The sequence below is a fragment of the Poromitra crassiceps genome, assembly GCF_964638095.1.
Source record: "Poromitra crassiceps genome assembly, chromosome: 10".
Lineage (NCBI taxonomy): Eukaryota > Metazoa > Chordata > Actinopteri > Beryciformes > Melamphaidae > Poromitra > Poromitra crassiceps.
Window position 1 is genome coordinate 30788183 of NC_139631.1, and position 16261 is coordinate 30804443.

A 16261-nucleotide genomic window follows, 5' to 3' on the forward strand; every position below is an offset into this window, starting at 1 on the left:
CCTCCCTGTAGACACCCTCCCTGGATAACTGACTGGCATGAGCTATAGAGCTGTTATTTTTCTACTCCAAATTGTATTTCAGATACATCTATTGCCAGTTTCACGGCAGTTTGTTCCACCTTTGAGCATAAATGGGTCATTTTTCATACTATCAGCAACCACATGACTGAGTTGCCCCTGAGAGCATTAAGACAAAAAAAAATTCAGGATCATAAATAGGAGAGCTTTCTAGAATAATTAATGTCACCCGAGATAAATAAAATAAAAATGTATAAAACTGTTTTGTTGGTCTTTCAATGAGTCTTTATTTTTGTTTGGTCGACAGTCTCAGCTTGTTCGTGAAAAGAACATATTAGATATTGTCATGCTAACATGACACTATTTTGTGTACAATTTATCTTATCCTTATTAGGAAATTCACACTGTAAAAAAGTTATTCCCTTGTAAAAACAACATCTAGAAATATAAAAGCTAAAATACTGGCAATTTCAAGGATTCAAATTGATCATTTAAAAAAGAGTTTGCATGCATAGATTTAGCATTCTAAAGGCACATAAATTGTATTGCTTCTTAAAAAAAATGCAAATAATTAAACTGTATATTGAGATTAGATTGAAATTAATCTGCTTAAAAATAAACTCTCTCTGTACACCTTGGGTGTGCAAAACAATGAAAATATCAAGTCATTCAATAAGAATAATTTAAAGTACTCAATAATGCATCAATAAAAAAGAAAAGAAAAAATGACATGTACCAGGACCTGAAATATAAAACTGATAAAGTGAACTCCAAAGCCATCTCTGCTTGTACCATACAGTGTTTAAGGTTATTAAAAAGCAAACTCACTCCCACTGAACACATCAACGTGATGCAGCTGGGAAGCAAACCTACATCTAGTATTTTGTTCATGTGAGAAACATCAAAACAAATGCATAATCTGCATCACATTCATGTAGGCCATCCAGTGTCTCTGAAACATGGGTGCAGTCCTAACAATACAAAAGACCAGCGTTGCTATGGATAAAATCAGTCAGTCACTACCACAAAATAACTCTATCTTAAAATAACAATTACATTCTATACATGTTATTCCCTGCTCTTGCTCAATGTCAATAAATGTTTGATCATGCCTACAATCTAATGCAGCTCTGTCCTGTTCTGTTATTGTGGAATGCCAGTGAACAGGTTGGGGGAAATGAGTCATCCAGTGTCAATCTAACACATAAAAACAAAATACAACATTGCAGCATTGGTCTTTCCTTTTCCCAGCAAGTGATATAGAAAAATACACCGTTTCACCGCACATCATTTTGACTTCTCTTCAGGAAAAAAATAAAGGATGGAATCACTGTTTTTCGTTACCCGTTCAAAAATATATACATAGCATCTCAATCCAAGGCTCTATTTGACCGTGTGTACCACTAGTGTATCCATTCTTGTACTGTAGTACCGAGCTATGACAATAACCCCACACATATCCTTCCTTGAGGCTTACAAACAAAACAAAAGCCGAATCCGAAATGAGTAGTAGTAGGTCGCATCAGAATTATTTTACCGCTCTAAATCTCACATCCATCCCACGCAGACGGTCCAATATCTGTGCCGTATTGTGGTGCGCCACAATGCCGCAAATCAAACCGTGCGTTCATCCCAGCCAGATGAGAGAATTAGTGAGACTTTGGGGCCTGTGTGTGTAGGTGTCTCCTTACTGGGGGCTGTGCTCGTACGAGGGGAACATAGACTTCCGCGTTTTAGGAGGCGGCGGTGGAGGCTTGCTCTCAATTTTCATAGGTAGTGGAGGAAGGAACTGAGGGGGAAAGGAGAAGAAGGGAGAGTTCACATTAAGGGTTTGGGGAAAAACTATATATATATATATATATATATATATATATATATATATATATATATATATATATATATATATATATATGAAAACTGAATATTTTAACGTTAAATATGCATTAGTGAGGGGGTGCTATTTTCTCTGAGTAGATGTACCTCTGAAGAGAACTGGGGGTTGTCAATCTCATGCGGGTGTTTCTTTGGAGGCATGGGCGGGGGGGTCCCTGGGGTGTCAATGATATTGGTGTCATTGTCACTCAGCAGAGACGAATAACCTGCAAGAGGAGAGAGGAAATAAAAGCATTTCAGTCAGAGTGTACATGTGTGTGTGTGTGTGTGTGTGTGTGTGTGTGTGTGTGTGTGTGTGTGTGTGTGAGTGAGAGAGAGAGACAGACAGACAGAGAGAGAGAGAGAGAGAGAGAGATGTGATGTGATTATGACCTGATTAGGCAGGTAGACCAGGATGTGCTCAGACAGGGTTGGTAGGAATGATACTTCTCCATTTGTGTGTGCAAATGTAGATTTCTTTAAAGAGGAAATACAACGATGATATGCGGTGCGGTGGCGTTTGAGGAGAGTCACAGATGTGTTACGCACTGGAGCTGCGGGGCGTGGCTGGCGTGTGTGGAGAGGCAGGTAGCGGGCTGAGGGGGGATGAGACGCCCTGGAACAGGGAGAGGGTAAGCCGCCGGTCTCCTAACTGTAAACTCTTGGGTCTCTGCTGCTTCTCTGGAGGAGTCTGGAAGGGAGCCGGACAACAGAAACACAAGCCCGCTTGTAAAGAAAGTCCAGCGACATAGAAGCTATCCCCAGTTGTCAACTGAATCACATGAAAAGCGTAATTATCGGAATATGATCTCCGAGACCTGTAAGCAACTTAAGGTATTCGGTTCGCAGCATCCGGTGCTATTCTATGAGTATGTTGCACACAGGGATGAGAATAATGAATCATGAATCAAAATAGCAGGAATCAAGTGCGCCTGAATGGAAGGTCTTACTGTACCTCATCTGCATCGGACTGCCTCTCCAGTAGCACCTGTGATTTGCTCATGCTCCACTCCTTCCTGTTCTTCCTGCTGATCCTGTTGTCATCCTCTGAGCGCGACAACACAGAGGCCCTGCGATCCATGGGATGGGACAACAAGGAGCTGCTGGTGAATATCAGGGCAGAGAGAGAGAGAGAGGGAGAGGGAGAGAGAGAGAGAGAGAGAGGGAGAGGGAGAGGGAGAGAGAGAGAGAGAGAGAGAGAGAGAGAGAGAGAGAGAGAGAGAGAGAGAGAGAGAGAGAGAGAGGGAGAGAGAGAGAGAGATGCAAAAAACAACAACAATGAGAAAGACAAACAATACTGTTGGCATGAGCAAGACTTGGGTAAAAACAACATATTGCACTGCGGTCCCTGTAGTGAAAGCAACAGAGGAACTCAGGCAACAACACAAAGGTGTGTAGGTGTGTGTGTGTGTGTGTGTGTGTGTGTGTTTGTGTATGTTGGGGGTTTGAGAGGACTGACTCTTGCGAGGAGATGCGGGACGGCCCGTCTGAGGAGGCCGAGCCGCTGGAGAGGCGCGAGGAGGCGTTGGACGCGGTGGAGATGGTGGACATGCGGCGCAGGGTGGAGGACAGGATGTAGGGCATCACCACTGAGCCCACGCGACTCTTCTTCCTCTCCGTGAGCGAGCAGGGCTGGGACACACAAATGGGATTAAGCATCATCGGGGGGAGGGAAGACTTGGCAGGGGGAAATGCACAGTGACAGGCACAACACCGGTCGCCGTGGAGATGCACAGTGACAGGCACAACACCGGTCGCCGTGGAGATGCACAGTGACAGGCACAACGCCCGTTGCCGTGGAGATGCACAGTGACAGGCACAACGCCGGTCGCCGTGGAGATGCACAGTGACAGGCACAACACCCGTCGCCGTGGAGATGCACAGTGACAGGCACAACACCGGTCGCCGTGGAGATGCACAGTGACAGGCACAACACCGGTCGCCGTGGAGATGCACAGTGACAGGCACAACGCCGGTCGCCGTGGAGATGCAGAGTGACAGGCACAACACCCGTCGCCGTGGAAATGCACAGTGACAGGCACAACGCCGGTCGCCGTGGAGATGCAGAGTGACAGGCACAACACCCGTCGCCGTGGAGATGCACAGTGACAGGCACAACACCGGTCGCCGTGGAGATGCACAGTGACAGGCACAACACCGGTCGCCGTGGAGATGCAGTGACAGGCACAACGCCGGTCGCCGTGGAGATGCACAGTGACAGGCACAACACCGGTCGCCGTGGAGATGCACAGTGACAGGCACAACACCGGTCGCCGTGGAGATGCAGTGACAGGCACAACGCCGGTCGCCGTGGAGATGCACAGTGACAGGCACAACGCCGGTCGCCGTGGAGATGCACAGTGACAGGCACAACACCGGTCGCCGTGGAGATGCACAGTGACAGGCACAACACCGGTCGCCGTGGACTGGCTAAAGGAAGATTTATGGCCCTGCAGCAATATTATGTACACTCTGCTTTTGAATGAGACGAGTTTGATAGGGAGGCAAGAGAGCCAATAGCTTAAGTTGGCACCCGCTTGCATTCAATTGAGTCTGCGGCTGGCAACTCACCAAGGTTATGACGCCATAATGCTTCTCCACTTTCTCCCGGAGTTCTTGGAAGCAAGTCACCATGCGGTTGTGCAGGGGCTTCAGCTGCTCCGTCGACTTCTCCCCATGGATGCGAATCCCATCTGCCAGGAGAGGGATCTAGAGGGCAGGAGGGCATTCAAATATTACAAAATGTCTCACGTGAGGCCAGAGTCACTGACAACGGCAGTCAAAGCAGTCACCTGCAGGGCGATGAGATGCTTAAGGACCTCGATGCGCTCATGGTCCTCTGGGTGCTCATGGCTGTAGGTGTCTGTAAAGAATGCCTGGAGAGAGACGCAGACACACAGGATGACAATTCAGTAGCGTTTGAAAAGAACTCATGAAAGTAAATGCTTAAAGTGCAGCTGCAACCGCAAGCAACACTGAACAGGTTTCCACAGCATGACAAAGATGCCAGACGTGGTTCCCTTAAGGATACAATTACATAGCTCACATAGCAGGCCTGAGGGCAGTCAGATTTTTGTTATTTGTTAGCAGCTTTAGTATTCAGCAGTTATATTATTATTGTTGGTTGGCCGTTATTAATACCAGCAGCGTCTTCTCCAAAATAATGAACAAGTCCCCTGGAGACAACTGCATTCAACCTGAACTGTGCTTGGTAAGATATTTCAAGCAATGGGTTCATTTACAAATTTCACACAGGAATTAGTTGTGAAAATGACAATTTTCTTCAGACATTAAAATATCATCACTTGGCTTAATGGATATTTTCAATGGGGTGTTATAATTTAGCCCAGTGATGAGTTTCAAGCTCATTAATTGCTCTGTTGAAATTTGTACGGCAACTTGGAAAAATGTAACTTGCCCTTTATTTGACCCATCACTTAGCAGAGCATTGTATTTCTATTGTATTGCATTATGTGTTATGTGCTGATTATATTGTTATGTATTCTATCTCTTTTGGTGCAGTGAGCTCACACACCATGTGGTCGTTGAGTATTTCCAGGTAGGTTACATCTGGCCTAGGTTAGCCCTGGACCTGGCTTGCTATACAGTATGCCAAATTAGAAACAAAGTACTAACCTATGCAATACTCCTACTCCTACCTATTATAGTACAACATTGCATTGTGTTAACCTCAATCGCTCAACAAATACATGAACATGCAACATGCTCAAAATGATGACTATTCTAGAAAATAAAGGAAAGGGTCAAAACCTTCTCATAGTTGGAGAAGCCGCCCATGACAGCAGGGTCGACGATGCCGCTCAGCATCATGGACAGCGGATGGATGGCCTGCGTGCGGTCACAGGCTTGCTGCTGCACCAGGTTGCTCAGCTTTTCATTGGCATTCTCCATGGTTTCTACGGCATTCTCCAAAGGACTGATTTCCTCCTGCCAAATGAGACAAGAGCCGTGTTCAGAATGGTTCACTCACTCACTATTCCCCATGTAGTGTTTATCGTATAGTGAACTATATGGGGAACGATCAAATGAGTTTCGGACACTACACAGATTTCTTTTCTGAAAATCATTGCCTCACAGGATGAAAGCAATCAGCAATCACATAAACAAACTGAGCTCTCCAGCAGATTTAAATGTCCTCAGGTAGTATTGATGTTGCATGTTTTGACTGCTAAATCATAAATTGTTGAAATTCTAATTACGTGCATGTGTGGTTTTGTCAACTATGGTGCCGTCTCGTAAATAGCAAGCTGTGATGGTCAAGTAGCTCACAAGCTTCTCAGCTCACGAGCTAGCGACTTGTGGTATGCCGGCAAAAATGTAGGGCACACTCGCTGTTCAATAGAAATCGCTGTGCATTGTGGGTATTTTATAGTGGACTTTATAGTGAATCAAATTAACATTTGATAATTCGGACACTAGTACAAAATGGCGAACACACTAAATCAGGCAAGTCCAAAGTGGGGCCAATTGCGGCCGCGCGGACAGATTTTAAGTAGGCCTCGGCTTGTCTCTCAAAATATATGTGGCCCTCTACACAGTTTTGGTTAATCAAGCAAGTACAATTTGCATTTTGTCCCTTCACCTAACGATGACAGCACTATCATACAGTTCCTACAGGAACCAAGTAGGAACCGCACATGCAGAACTATTGTTTTCAGATGGTAAACAAAATCTTTAGAGTACATTTGCATGTGATTTTTGAAAAAAGAAAAAAAAAGTATAACCCATAGAGACACTGCATGAAATAGGCCACGCCCATCACGGGGGAAAAGCTCCGTTCATTTCCACACACCAGCGTTATTTTCCTTGAATTAAACATAGCTAAAAGCTGTTGTGTGGTGGGCTGCGCAGACAACAAATGTAAAAAAAATCGCCAGTTAAAGTTTTTTTGTACTCCCGAGGAAAACAAGGAAGCCATTGAGAATTGGCAAGAAGAAAAATGTGGATGTTGCTGTCAATGAAGTAAGTTGGAGTGTTCATCTTCCGTATATACGATCTTTTTGTGCAAGACCCGACCATGCACGCGACATTTTGGGCGTGGTTTCTGAATGATGACGCGCTCCGCAACCCCCCCCCCCCCCCCCGGGATTTTCACATTATCTAATCTGGCCCCCATTCAAAAAGGTTTGGACACCCCTGCACTAAATAGTCCACTATTTCTGTCATAGGGAGTGATTTCTAAGGATTGCACAAGGATGTACAAAGGAGATATTTAAGAGGAAGAAAGGACTATAGAAAAGACAACAAAAGCAGCAAAATGGTGGTTCAAGTGGGCATCAAGGTTAAGAAGGCTGCTTCTTACCACAGATACAGATCTGACTTCGAACCATTTGAGAATTCCTGGGAAGCGATAGGCGGTGATGTAGGTTGTTCTCTCAATCCACATGGTCTGTAGGGCGGCATAAAACATGAATATATATTAAGGGATGACATTTTAATATCTTTATAAGTCTTCAGAGTGAGGGAAGTGCAAACACAGGCCTCTTTATAGTTGTAGAATTTATTAGTTCTGGGAGCCTAAAAAGAAACAGTGCTCACTGCAAATTCATTGTCTGGGTCCTTTTCACCTTTCCTGAAGGGCCTGGAATACTGGAACTGGTCCATTTCATTGGTTCTGTAATAGCTGGGGGGGGGGGGGGGGGGACAAGGAAGGACAGGAGTGAGTTAGCGATTCGACCAGGCGGAGTACAATAAATCCCAGGGTTCTTCATGAAAAAATAAATTAGCCATAAAGTGTTCTGGTCCACACTTCAATATCTGCTCTGGAACTCCCTTGTCTTTGAACTGGTGCGGCACAGTCAGGACTGGCTTGACGGTAAAGCACTGGATGTCTGTGAAGTTCAGCTTAAGGATAAAGGCCTTGTGGAATGGCAGTCAAAGACAAATGAAGCTTCATGTAAGTTCAGACAGGAAGACTTTGTCTTCATTCGCTCATTGATCATTCCTCTCCCTCTCTTCTCCAGCTCCCCTGCAATATCAGCTGATTAGTGACGTGACACTTTTGCTAAACCAATCGGATCTAGCCACATCTTCCTATTCAGCCAATCACACCTTAGCCAGCAACTTTAAAAGCTGTTCTCCTCTCTTGTGTTGTCTGCTGTTATTTCAGTGCGATTGCTGCGACCATCCTCCACCCCATACACCTCCAGTCCATCACTTCGATGCCCAGGTCCAAGATTTCCAGAAGCCCACTTCTCAGAGTCCTCTTCATCACCACCACCAGTGTCTAGACTCCATAGGGCCTAGGGGGATATTCTACTCTACTCGTGGCTTCACCGCCCCCTTCATAATCATGTCATTTCATGTCATTGTGCACATGTAAATACATTATTGTTCACTAAAGAGTCTCTCCTGATTTAAGATGTATTGAATCATGTTGAAAGCTTTAAAATCTCTTTGCACATGCAGAAATTGTGCGACACAATATCTAAGGATACGCTGTCCTGGGGAGTTGATGATGTTGTCCCCGGGGGGCGCTGTGCTGGTCATCCGGACTGCGATGGGGAACTGAGACAGCAGCTTCAAGCTGAAGTCTTCCAGCCACTCGTACTCTTTGCCGCGGTAGATGAAGGTCTTGTTCTGTAACACAAAAAGTGAAACACAATACTGTACAACGCTAGCATTTCAACGACGCCTCGAGGTATATTCACTTTATATTCCACATTATGTGACAGGTGCGCTTCTGCAACGGCTCGTCAGGACTATATTTATTCTGACATTCTCTTGTGTCATCAAAAAGCTTTCACGTCGAGCTCTCCTGAAGCCAATAACCTTTATCAGGGTTTATTGCGCCGCCTTTCCCCCCCAAGAAACATTTTAAAAAGCCAGCTCATTGCGTAAGCAGAGGTGCACGAGGGTTATTCTAACTCCAAGTCTGTATTTATTGAAAGAGGTAATCATTTCCTTACCCTGAGGAAGGAGGGGAATCCAAGGCCATAATATCCCACAGCAAAGTACTCAGGCTGAGGCCGCATAGCGTGCATGATGTTCTCATAGAACTGGGCTTGCTGTTTCTGTGACAGTAGAGAAAGAAGAGGAGAGGGATGCAGTATATCTTGCTTAACAGGCAGGTATATGTTCCAATATATCAGCTGGTGGTAACAAAATTATGATATTATTCACAATGAGTTCATTCCAATAACATTTTCCGAGAGTGGATCGCCTCATTGCGTTTTATGTTATAAGAAAAAGAAATATTTAACACAGCATAATAAACTATTTGCAGAAAGAGTCTTATAGATTATTCATAATAGATTCAGTGTGAGGAAACATCAAACACCACCGCATCAGCAGGCACTGTCTGGGAGGAAGTGAGTTGAGTAAAAGGGTCGACCACTCTTATCGCTTCTCCATTTCCTCGAGTTCTTTTTTTCAACCCACCGTCTGCAGGCGTTGGACAAGTTGGCAGGACATTCTTGTCTAAACAACAGTCGATGGGTTATTTCTGATCGTGTTGATGAGCTGCAATGACATTTCCTTCACATCATCACAAAACGGTACGGCTCATTATAATGAGGAGAAGAAGTCCTCTTACCAGCAGCTGGCTGAGCTCCATGAAATCAAACATGTGGCTCTCATGCATCTTGGCCAGCTGTTTGCCCAACTCGATGGCCTTCTCCCACATCTGTGAAGACGTGTGCATCACTCAATTAAAAATGGACATGAATCTTCAACGTGAAAACACAGCAGCACAGGCTAGACTTTGCCATCTGCCTCCAAAGGGTTGTTCCGGGTGAACGCCCCAACACCAGCTTTAGTCGGTATACTTTTATAGCAATGCGGTAGGTGAAGGAACCAAAGTTTCCTATTCTGTGGCCGTGTGTGTTTTAAGTTACTGCCTTACAAGTCAAGTGTCACACTGCTAACAGTGAGGGGGGGGGGGGTCAAATGGAGAGGTTAATGCTCACTTTGCCCTTGTCCAGGTAACATATGATCTCCTGGAAGAGCCTCTCTTTCAGTTCCTGTTGGGTCCACATGCGCTGCCCATCTCGGGGAATCAGGTGGGGCGCGCAGGGTTTGTCAGACCACTGAAGAAAGAACATTACCATGAATCAACATTCGGACAAACCAGCTCAAACATGAAAAAATGGCAAAAGAAAAAGGGTATGACACCTCCAGTAATTCAGCATGTAGTATCAGAGTGTAGGCTGCCTCTGTGTAGTTCTCACAGTCCAGGTGCAAATCCCGAAGCTTGTACAAGTACCTGGTTACAAAAACATCACATCAGTCAGGTGTACAGTGGTCCATAAATCAGTGCACAAACGGCATGTCTTCGGCTGACTCACCGGATGTAAATGTCCTCTCTCTTCTTTTCTTTGTAGAAATTCTGCACACACACACACACACACACACACACACACACACACACACACACACACACACACAACACACACACAGACACACAGACACACACACACACACACACGATTTTTCTTCATTGCATAGCGCACACAGGTGATAGTTATAGACGGTTTTCACAGAATTGTGTTGCTAGGGAACAGTTTGGAACCTAGCTTATGTCCAGTGTCAGTTATTGTACTAGCAAACGCTGCAACAGGAAGTAAGCTGGGGGAAATTTAGAATGTTTATGTTGTCGAGTTGAAACGTCGATGCCCCAGAGGGCCCAGACACTGTTAACCCTTTGGTCAGCTGATCTTGGTGCGAGGCGTACCAGCACGTTGACGGTGCAGCTCATGCGGTGCTCGGGGCTTTCGTCATGTGTGATGGTGCGGTACGCCAGGAGATTCTCCAGCAGGCTGCTGAGCAGCAGAGCCAGCTCCTCGCCCGACTGTGACAGGTATCTGTGGCGCCTGCAGTGCTCCAGTAACCTGCACACACAAACAATATGCTTCATAGACTAACTCCCCGACTGTAACACAGCCAATTCTGAGCTCTCAATTTCCCAAGGCCTGCCTTTCTCCTGACGGGGATATTGGATTCTGGTGGAGGTCCTATAGGAGAAAAACACGCGATAGCAGCACTCCAAAAATGCCCAAACAGCAAGGCCTGGTGTTAGGGTTTAATTATTATTATGGCTTTGCGTTTGGGGCGTGAAGCCTTCAGACTACCAAAGTCTTGCAGGGCTTTCACAAACATTTGGGACTCTACATCCCATCTCTGTGGGGCTTCTATTGATTTGAGATGTTGTTTATTTCCAACATCCATCTTGTTCCAACTGGATCCTAGAGGACTAGCTTCAAAATACAACATAATCCGACAGAACTTTATTGTATTCTATGTATTCAATCCTATGTGGATTTCGTGTTACGCAGGACTGGAGGATTTTTGATCTGTGCATAGTACTACTTAAAATCTGTTTTAGAATGAAGAAGTAGTGCACGTTTGATCTGCCTTACGTTTTCTCCAGCAGGACTTTGTACTGTTCATCCCCTTGGCCTCCTTCTACCTCTTGATCCAATTTTGTTATCAGTTCATTCTCAAACTGCAAAGATGAGAGGGGCATTAAAAACACATCACAAATGTCATATTTAGCCAGTAGCGACTTGGGGAGAATTTTAACAATAGACAGTTCTTTACCATTTCAAATGTGCGTCCGGGGCTGAAGTTGTGCTCACATTGCATCATATCAAAGAAGATGGGGATGGTGGCTTTCCTCAGCTCGGGCTCTGGCACCAGCGTGGCCTCTAGAATGGGACCCACCATGGCAGGGATGAACTTCATTTTGTGGGGGCCTGAGGGATAAGCACAACATAATCATCCAGAAATATCATAGCATGATTTGAGAAGGCAATAAGCCGCATCTTCATTTCTCAAACAGATGACAAAACTAATAAAGCGGTGTAAAAAAACAAAAACAAAAAACAAAACAAGGCTCTGTGAAACTGGACAATAAAAAAATATTGTCTTGTTATTCTCCTGGTATTACCACCGGTCAAGGAATAAACAACTCCACAAAAGTCTCTGATTATAGCAGCTTTACTGGGATGGAGCAAAATACTTACCGAGGTTATACCACATATCTCTGATCTTAAAGCCAATGGACTTCCTCATGTCTCCATATCTGTGGGAATAAAGTGAAATCACTTTCTGAAGTGATGTTGAAGTGACAGCAATGTTGATTCATATAAAATCATACTTTCTTCATTTACATAATCCATTTAACGAATGCAAATGTTCATACTTGTTCAGGATCTTATTTCGTTTCTCTTGAGAGAAGGATTCCAACTGCAGTGATGTGTGGGTGAGGAACGCCACGGTCAAATGAAAGTAGTTATTCCATAGCTGCGAGGAGAGCAGGGTTTTCAAATATTAATAGCATAATTACCTTCTCATAACACTGGCTTTTGATTTTCCGTTGAATAAAAAATGTGACCTCGCTCTCACAGGGTGGGGGAGGAGGAGACCCACCTGTAGTTCGAAATGGGTCTGGTCCAGGAAGTACGTGTTGAGAACCTCGGAGTACTGGTTGATCGCCCTCAGGAAGACTTGCATCTGCAGCAGGTTCATGATCATCCAGTCAGCTGGGAATACATTTCCCATTAGGTCCTTAAACATGATGAATGTCTCCATCAAGAAGTCCTGAGGGCAGGAGGAGAGCAGTCACATTACTGCATGTGTAGGCACTTTTTTGGGGGTAAAAAAAAATCTAATACCCAGAAGACCCACTGGCAGAGAGGACCATGCTTAAGTAACCCAGTCCGACACACTGCTGCTACATGCCAGGCCAATGTAATGTTACAGTTCCACGGCTCAATGCAAGACAGTCCAGTGACATCCTCGTCATATCAATCCAATCCATTGCATGAAATGTCTACTGTATACGCTAATCAATATTCTCTTAAGGAGCCGTAAGTGGTCTGGCTGCTTTAATGTCTGTTATTGATGAGATGTTTCGGGACAAGATTTAGCCAAGAGGGGAGGAACGAGACACTTACAATTTTATCCTGTCCGGTCTTGAAGGTGCTGATATAGTGGGTGTAATGCGTGTCATCCATTTGCTTCAGGATGGCCGTCATGCAGGCTAGATAGTGTCCCTGCCGCAAAGGAGTCACACCATTACTCACAGAATTCCTCTGTGAAGTAGCCCCTCAAAACACAATATTTTTTACTCTTTGGTGTTCATTCACAGCACATGTTGTGTTCAGATGAAGAACTAGGTGCACACGATTTGCGTATTAGTAGTAACCATTGCTATTGTTGATGTTTTCATTCATTTATTCATAGTAAAATCAGTAACAAAAAAATGTTGCATCTGTATTGCCACTGTGCCTTACGATGAGAGGGGAAGATCTGTCCATGCTGATGACGGTGCGATTCACCCTGCGCAGAAGCCGTTCCATGATCAGCTGAACATGCTTCCAGGTCGGACCCTGCTCGCACAAAACAACAGATACATTATCAGCTGAACATGCCCCCGGGTCGGACCCTGCTCGCACAAAACAACAGATACAATTGCATGATGCCTGTGTGTGTGTGCGCGCGTGCGTACGTGCGTGCGCGTACGTGCGTGCGTGTGTGAGTGCGTGTGTGTTGGTTAATTCCCACTCCTCACCACGTCCTTGCGGTCCAGGCTGTCCAACACAGTGCTCAGCAGTTGGACGCAGGCCTCGTAGTCCGGCTTACTAGAGTGATCATCCAACTGCCCACTCAGCTGGTCAGTGACGAGTGGTAAAAGGACATCTCGGCAATCTGCGTCAAACAGATGGGAGAAGAACAGAGAGGCCATCATCTAGCTCATTAAAAACATGTCTGTAGGGTTAATTTGCCGCTGGAGTTCAAATTGTTCTCTGTTTGTCGCGTGTGAAATGTCATTATATTAAGTTGCCTGAGCCCCAAGAACGCCTACCTGGCTGCCTGAAAAGGTCACTCTCCACCATTTTACACATGCAGCCCAGCTTCTGACGCACAAGCTGTGAGTCAGGGATGCTCTCGATAAACTTGGTGAGAAGAACACTAGGAAATGCAAAAAAAAAAGAAAAGTGTTAAGAAACAGCAATGACAATTCTATAATTACATTTGACAACTTATAATTATTGTCATTTAGGAATAAGAAAAGAGAGCACGCGTGCCAGGTTGAGTTTATAGTCGCGAGAAATGAGAATATTGCCTCCTTTACTGAAACGTAAACATGATAATTTGAGACTTGACAGGCAATTATAATTTCCTATTTGGGCAAAAGCCTGGGGGATAGTCACCTGAGCTCCACGGCATCAAAGACGCTCTGGATGTCATTGATGATGCTGGGGAGGTATTTCAATATCGCGCCCTGAAAAAGCCAAGAAGCCAGGTCCCATCAGGTGGAGGAATGGCGGTAAAACATCACTCACTTCTCTTTGTTTCAGTGCTATCTCTTTAACGCTCGTTCTCCGGTAACATACAGTAAACCTGCAAACGAGGAACTGGCAATAATATACCTTTATCTTCACTCCTTCGTCCAGCGGTCGGTCCATGAGAGTGTTGAAGGAGAGGAAGAGGGTGCGAATGGAGTTGAAGAAGGCGTCCCCGTCCTCGCTGGTCCCATAGAACCTGAGAATCAACAAGGTCAGGCACTGCGTCACCCCAAACAACACTTCCGACATCGGAGTGTGGACGTGACGCGCGCGCCCCGCGGCGGCGGCAGCGCTCATACCTTAGGTAGAGCACCCGGGACTGTACGATGAACCTGAAGAGGTACTTGAGAGCCTTGAGCGCCGCGTACAGCTTCTCGGTCAGGGCGGGCTGCTCGGCGTGGCCCACGTAGTAGTTCAGCACCCGGGTCAGCTTCCTGAGGACGTGAATGAGGCGTCAGGCATCAAGGCCCGACTGCTAATTGTGTGCGTGGGCGTGAAAATACACAGCGCCAAGGAGTGCGTGGTGGGAAAAGTACAGAAGGGAGACGACTCACATGTAAGCCAAAGTGGCACTGAAGTGTTTGTTGATGTAGGTTTCCAGGACGGGGTTAAAGTGCTGGAACTTGATGTCGCCAATCAGTGTGATGATGAATACCTGATGAGCAAGAAAAAGAGGAAGCTATATCAGCGCCTTATCTAATGATAGCATGGTGTGTGTTATGGCATTGAGTTGACACCTATGGGGGAAAAGGCATTGCCCACTGACAGTGTAGCGTAGATGTTACAGAACTAACCAAGGCATCGAACACAAGGATATCATAGGTTTCCTTCTCTGAGGTCTCCATCATGATGTTGAAGAGGGCATCAAGAGTGTCCTGGAGAAACTGTGCATCAAACAGAAAGCCCGTTAGAAACGTGCCATTTAAAGGGCATAATAAAACATCTATAAAATATAGAAGCGCATTACATGTTTAGTGCGCAATCTGGGAAGAAGAGGACTCACTTTCACGATCTCCCCTCCCTCGACCTCCATTAGTCTCTTCAGGTTCTGGTCCAGATCCTCAGGGTGAGACCTCCAGTTTAACAGGCCAAGTAGATCCACTGGACAACATCAACACACCAGAAAAGACAATAGACAACAATTTCTCCATTAGAACATTATTTATGATAAACAGGTTAAAAGATTTTTTATTTTATTTTTTTGGTCGGATTTCCACCCCAATTGTACTTGGCCAATTCCCCCTGCTGTCCAGGTCTTTGCTCTGTGCCGATCTGGGGAGAGTTGTGGACTAGCACATGCTTCCTCTGAAACATGCGAGCGAGGAGTTTCACCGGGAGGGTTTTTCACTGTGAGAGAATCACGCTATGCCCCTCCTCCCGAACAGGCGCCCAAACCGACCAGAGGAGGCACTAGTGCAGCGACCAGGACACATACCTTTAATCCGGCTTCCCACCCACAGATACGGCCAATTGTGCCTGTACGGAAGCCCGACCAAGCCGGAGGTAACACGGGGGCTCGAACCTACCACCCTCGTGTTGCTAGGGCAAGAAATCTACAGCTGCACTACCCGATGTGTTAAAAGCTTGACATTTCAACATTGAAAGGGGACGTGTGTTTTTAATGATCACAGATTCTATGGTGGGAAATGGGAATGGTGGTACCGTTCTGAGTGAGTTTAGTGGAGCAGGTGAGCGTGGCTATCTGGAAGCTGTCTTTAGTCATAGGAATCACTCCTGAATGGTGGAATGTCTTCCCCGTTTGCTTCTCCTTCTCCTCCACTTCAGCCCACGTCCCTGGCAAGGTGAGATAAACCTTTGCATCCTCGGCCTTTTTCACATCAACCTAAGAAATGCAGAAAACGGCGAATGAATCATGAAGCGTATTGATCGATGGGGATGTAATTTCATATCTATTGATTGAGGGGAGATTCATGCATAATCCATCTACCCCACTGTCAGCTATTCAAAGACACACTTTTTTGTGTAATTACATAAAAGCAATAAACAATACACTGCCCATTTTAAGGATGAGCTCAATGTATTGAAATTTATACAAATCA

The 16261-nt window shown here is 45.4% G+C and overlaps 1 protein-coding gene across 2 annotated transcripts in view; it reads right to left on the reverse strand.

Annotated features, from left to right (window-relative positions):
- Nucleotides 1-294: 294 nt before the first annotated feature.
- The window catches only part of dock5 (dedicator of cytokinesis 5), a 39625-nt gene continuing 23658 nt past the window's right edge, over nucleotides 295-16261 (reverse strand). Inside the window, exons 18-51 of one of the 2 annotated variants that reach the window (XM_083644553.1) lie at nucleotides 15864-16044; nucleotides 15205-15302; nucleotides 14996-15085; nucleotides 14756-14856; nucleotides 14501-14635; nucleotides 14286-14397; nucleotides 14067-14137; nucleotides 13718-13824; nucleotides 13424-13560; nucleotides 13146-13241; nucleotides 12807-12905; nucleotides 12280-12450; nucleotides 12053-12153; nucleotides 11874-11932; nucleotides 11449-11603; nucleotides 11268-11353; nucleotides 10583-10739; nucleotides 10197-10237; nucleotides 10024-10114; nucleotides 9819-9938; nucleotides 9446-9535; nucleotides 8820-8924; nucleotides 8349-8490; nucleotides 7661-7742; nucleotides 7450-7534; nucleotides 7214-7300; nucleotides 5662-5838; nucleotides 4683-4766; nucleotides 4462-4599; nucleotides 3350-3522; nucleotides 2846-2990; nucleotides 2440-2581; nucleotides 1999-2117; nucleotides 295-1807 (exon numbers count right to left, since the gene is read on the reverse strand). In XM_083644553.1, coding sequence (XP_083500679.1) covers nucleotides 1706-1807; nucleotides 1999-2117; nucleotides 2440-2581; nucleotides 2846-2990; nucleotides 3350-3522; nucleotides 4462-4599; nucleotides 4683-4766; nucleotides 5662-5838; nucleotides 7214-7300; nucleotides 7450-7534; nucleotides 7661-7742; nucleotides 8349-8490; nucleotides 8820-8924; nucleotides 9446-9535; nucleotides 9819-9938; nucleotides 10024-10114; nucleotides 10197-10237; nucleotides 10583-10739; nucleotides 11268-11353; nucleotides 11449-11603; nucleotides 11874-11932; nucleotides 12053-12153; nucleotides 12280-12450; nucleotides 12807-12905; nucleotides 13146-13241; nucleotides 13424-13560; nucleotides 13718-13824; nucleotides 14067-14137; nucleotides 14286-14397; nucleotides 14501-14635; nucleotides 14756-14856; nucleotides 14996-15085; nucleotides 15205-15302; nucleotides 15864-16044 — 3879 coding nt within the window. In that variant the 3' untranslated portion in view covers nucleotides 295-1705. Of the gene's footprint in view, nucleotides 1808-1998; nucleotides 2118-2439; nucleotides 2582-2845; nucleotides 2994-3349; nucleotides 3523-4461; nucleotides 4600-4682; nucleotides 4767-5661; nucleotides 5839-7213; nucleotides 7301-7449; nucleotides 7535-7660; nucleotides 7743-8348; nucleotides 8491-8819; nucleotides 8925-9445; nucleotides 9536-9818; nucleotides 9939-10023; nucleotides 10115-10196; nucleotides 10238-10582; nucleotides 10740-11267; nucleotides 11354-11448; nucleotides 11604-11873; nucleotides 11933-12052; nucleotides 12154-12279; nucleotides 12451-12806; nucleotides 12906-13145; nucleotides 13242-13423; nucleotides 13561-13717; nucleotides 13825-14066; nucleotides 14138-14285; nucleotides 14398-14500; nucleotides 14636-14755; nucleotides 14857-14995; nucleotides 15086-15204; nucleotides 15303-15863; nucleotides 16045-16261 lie in introns of both variants that reach the window. The other variant, XM_083644554.1, reaches the window with a different exon arrangement.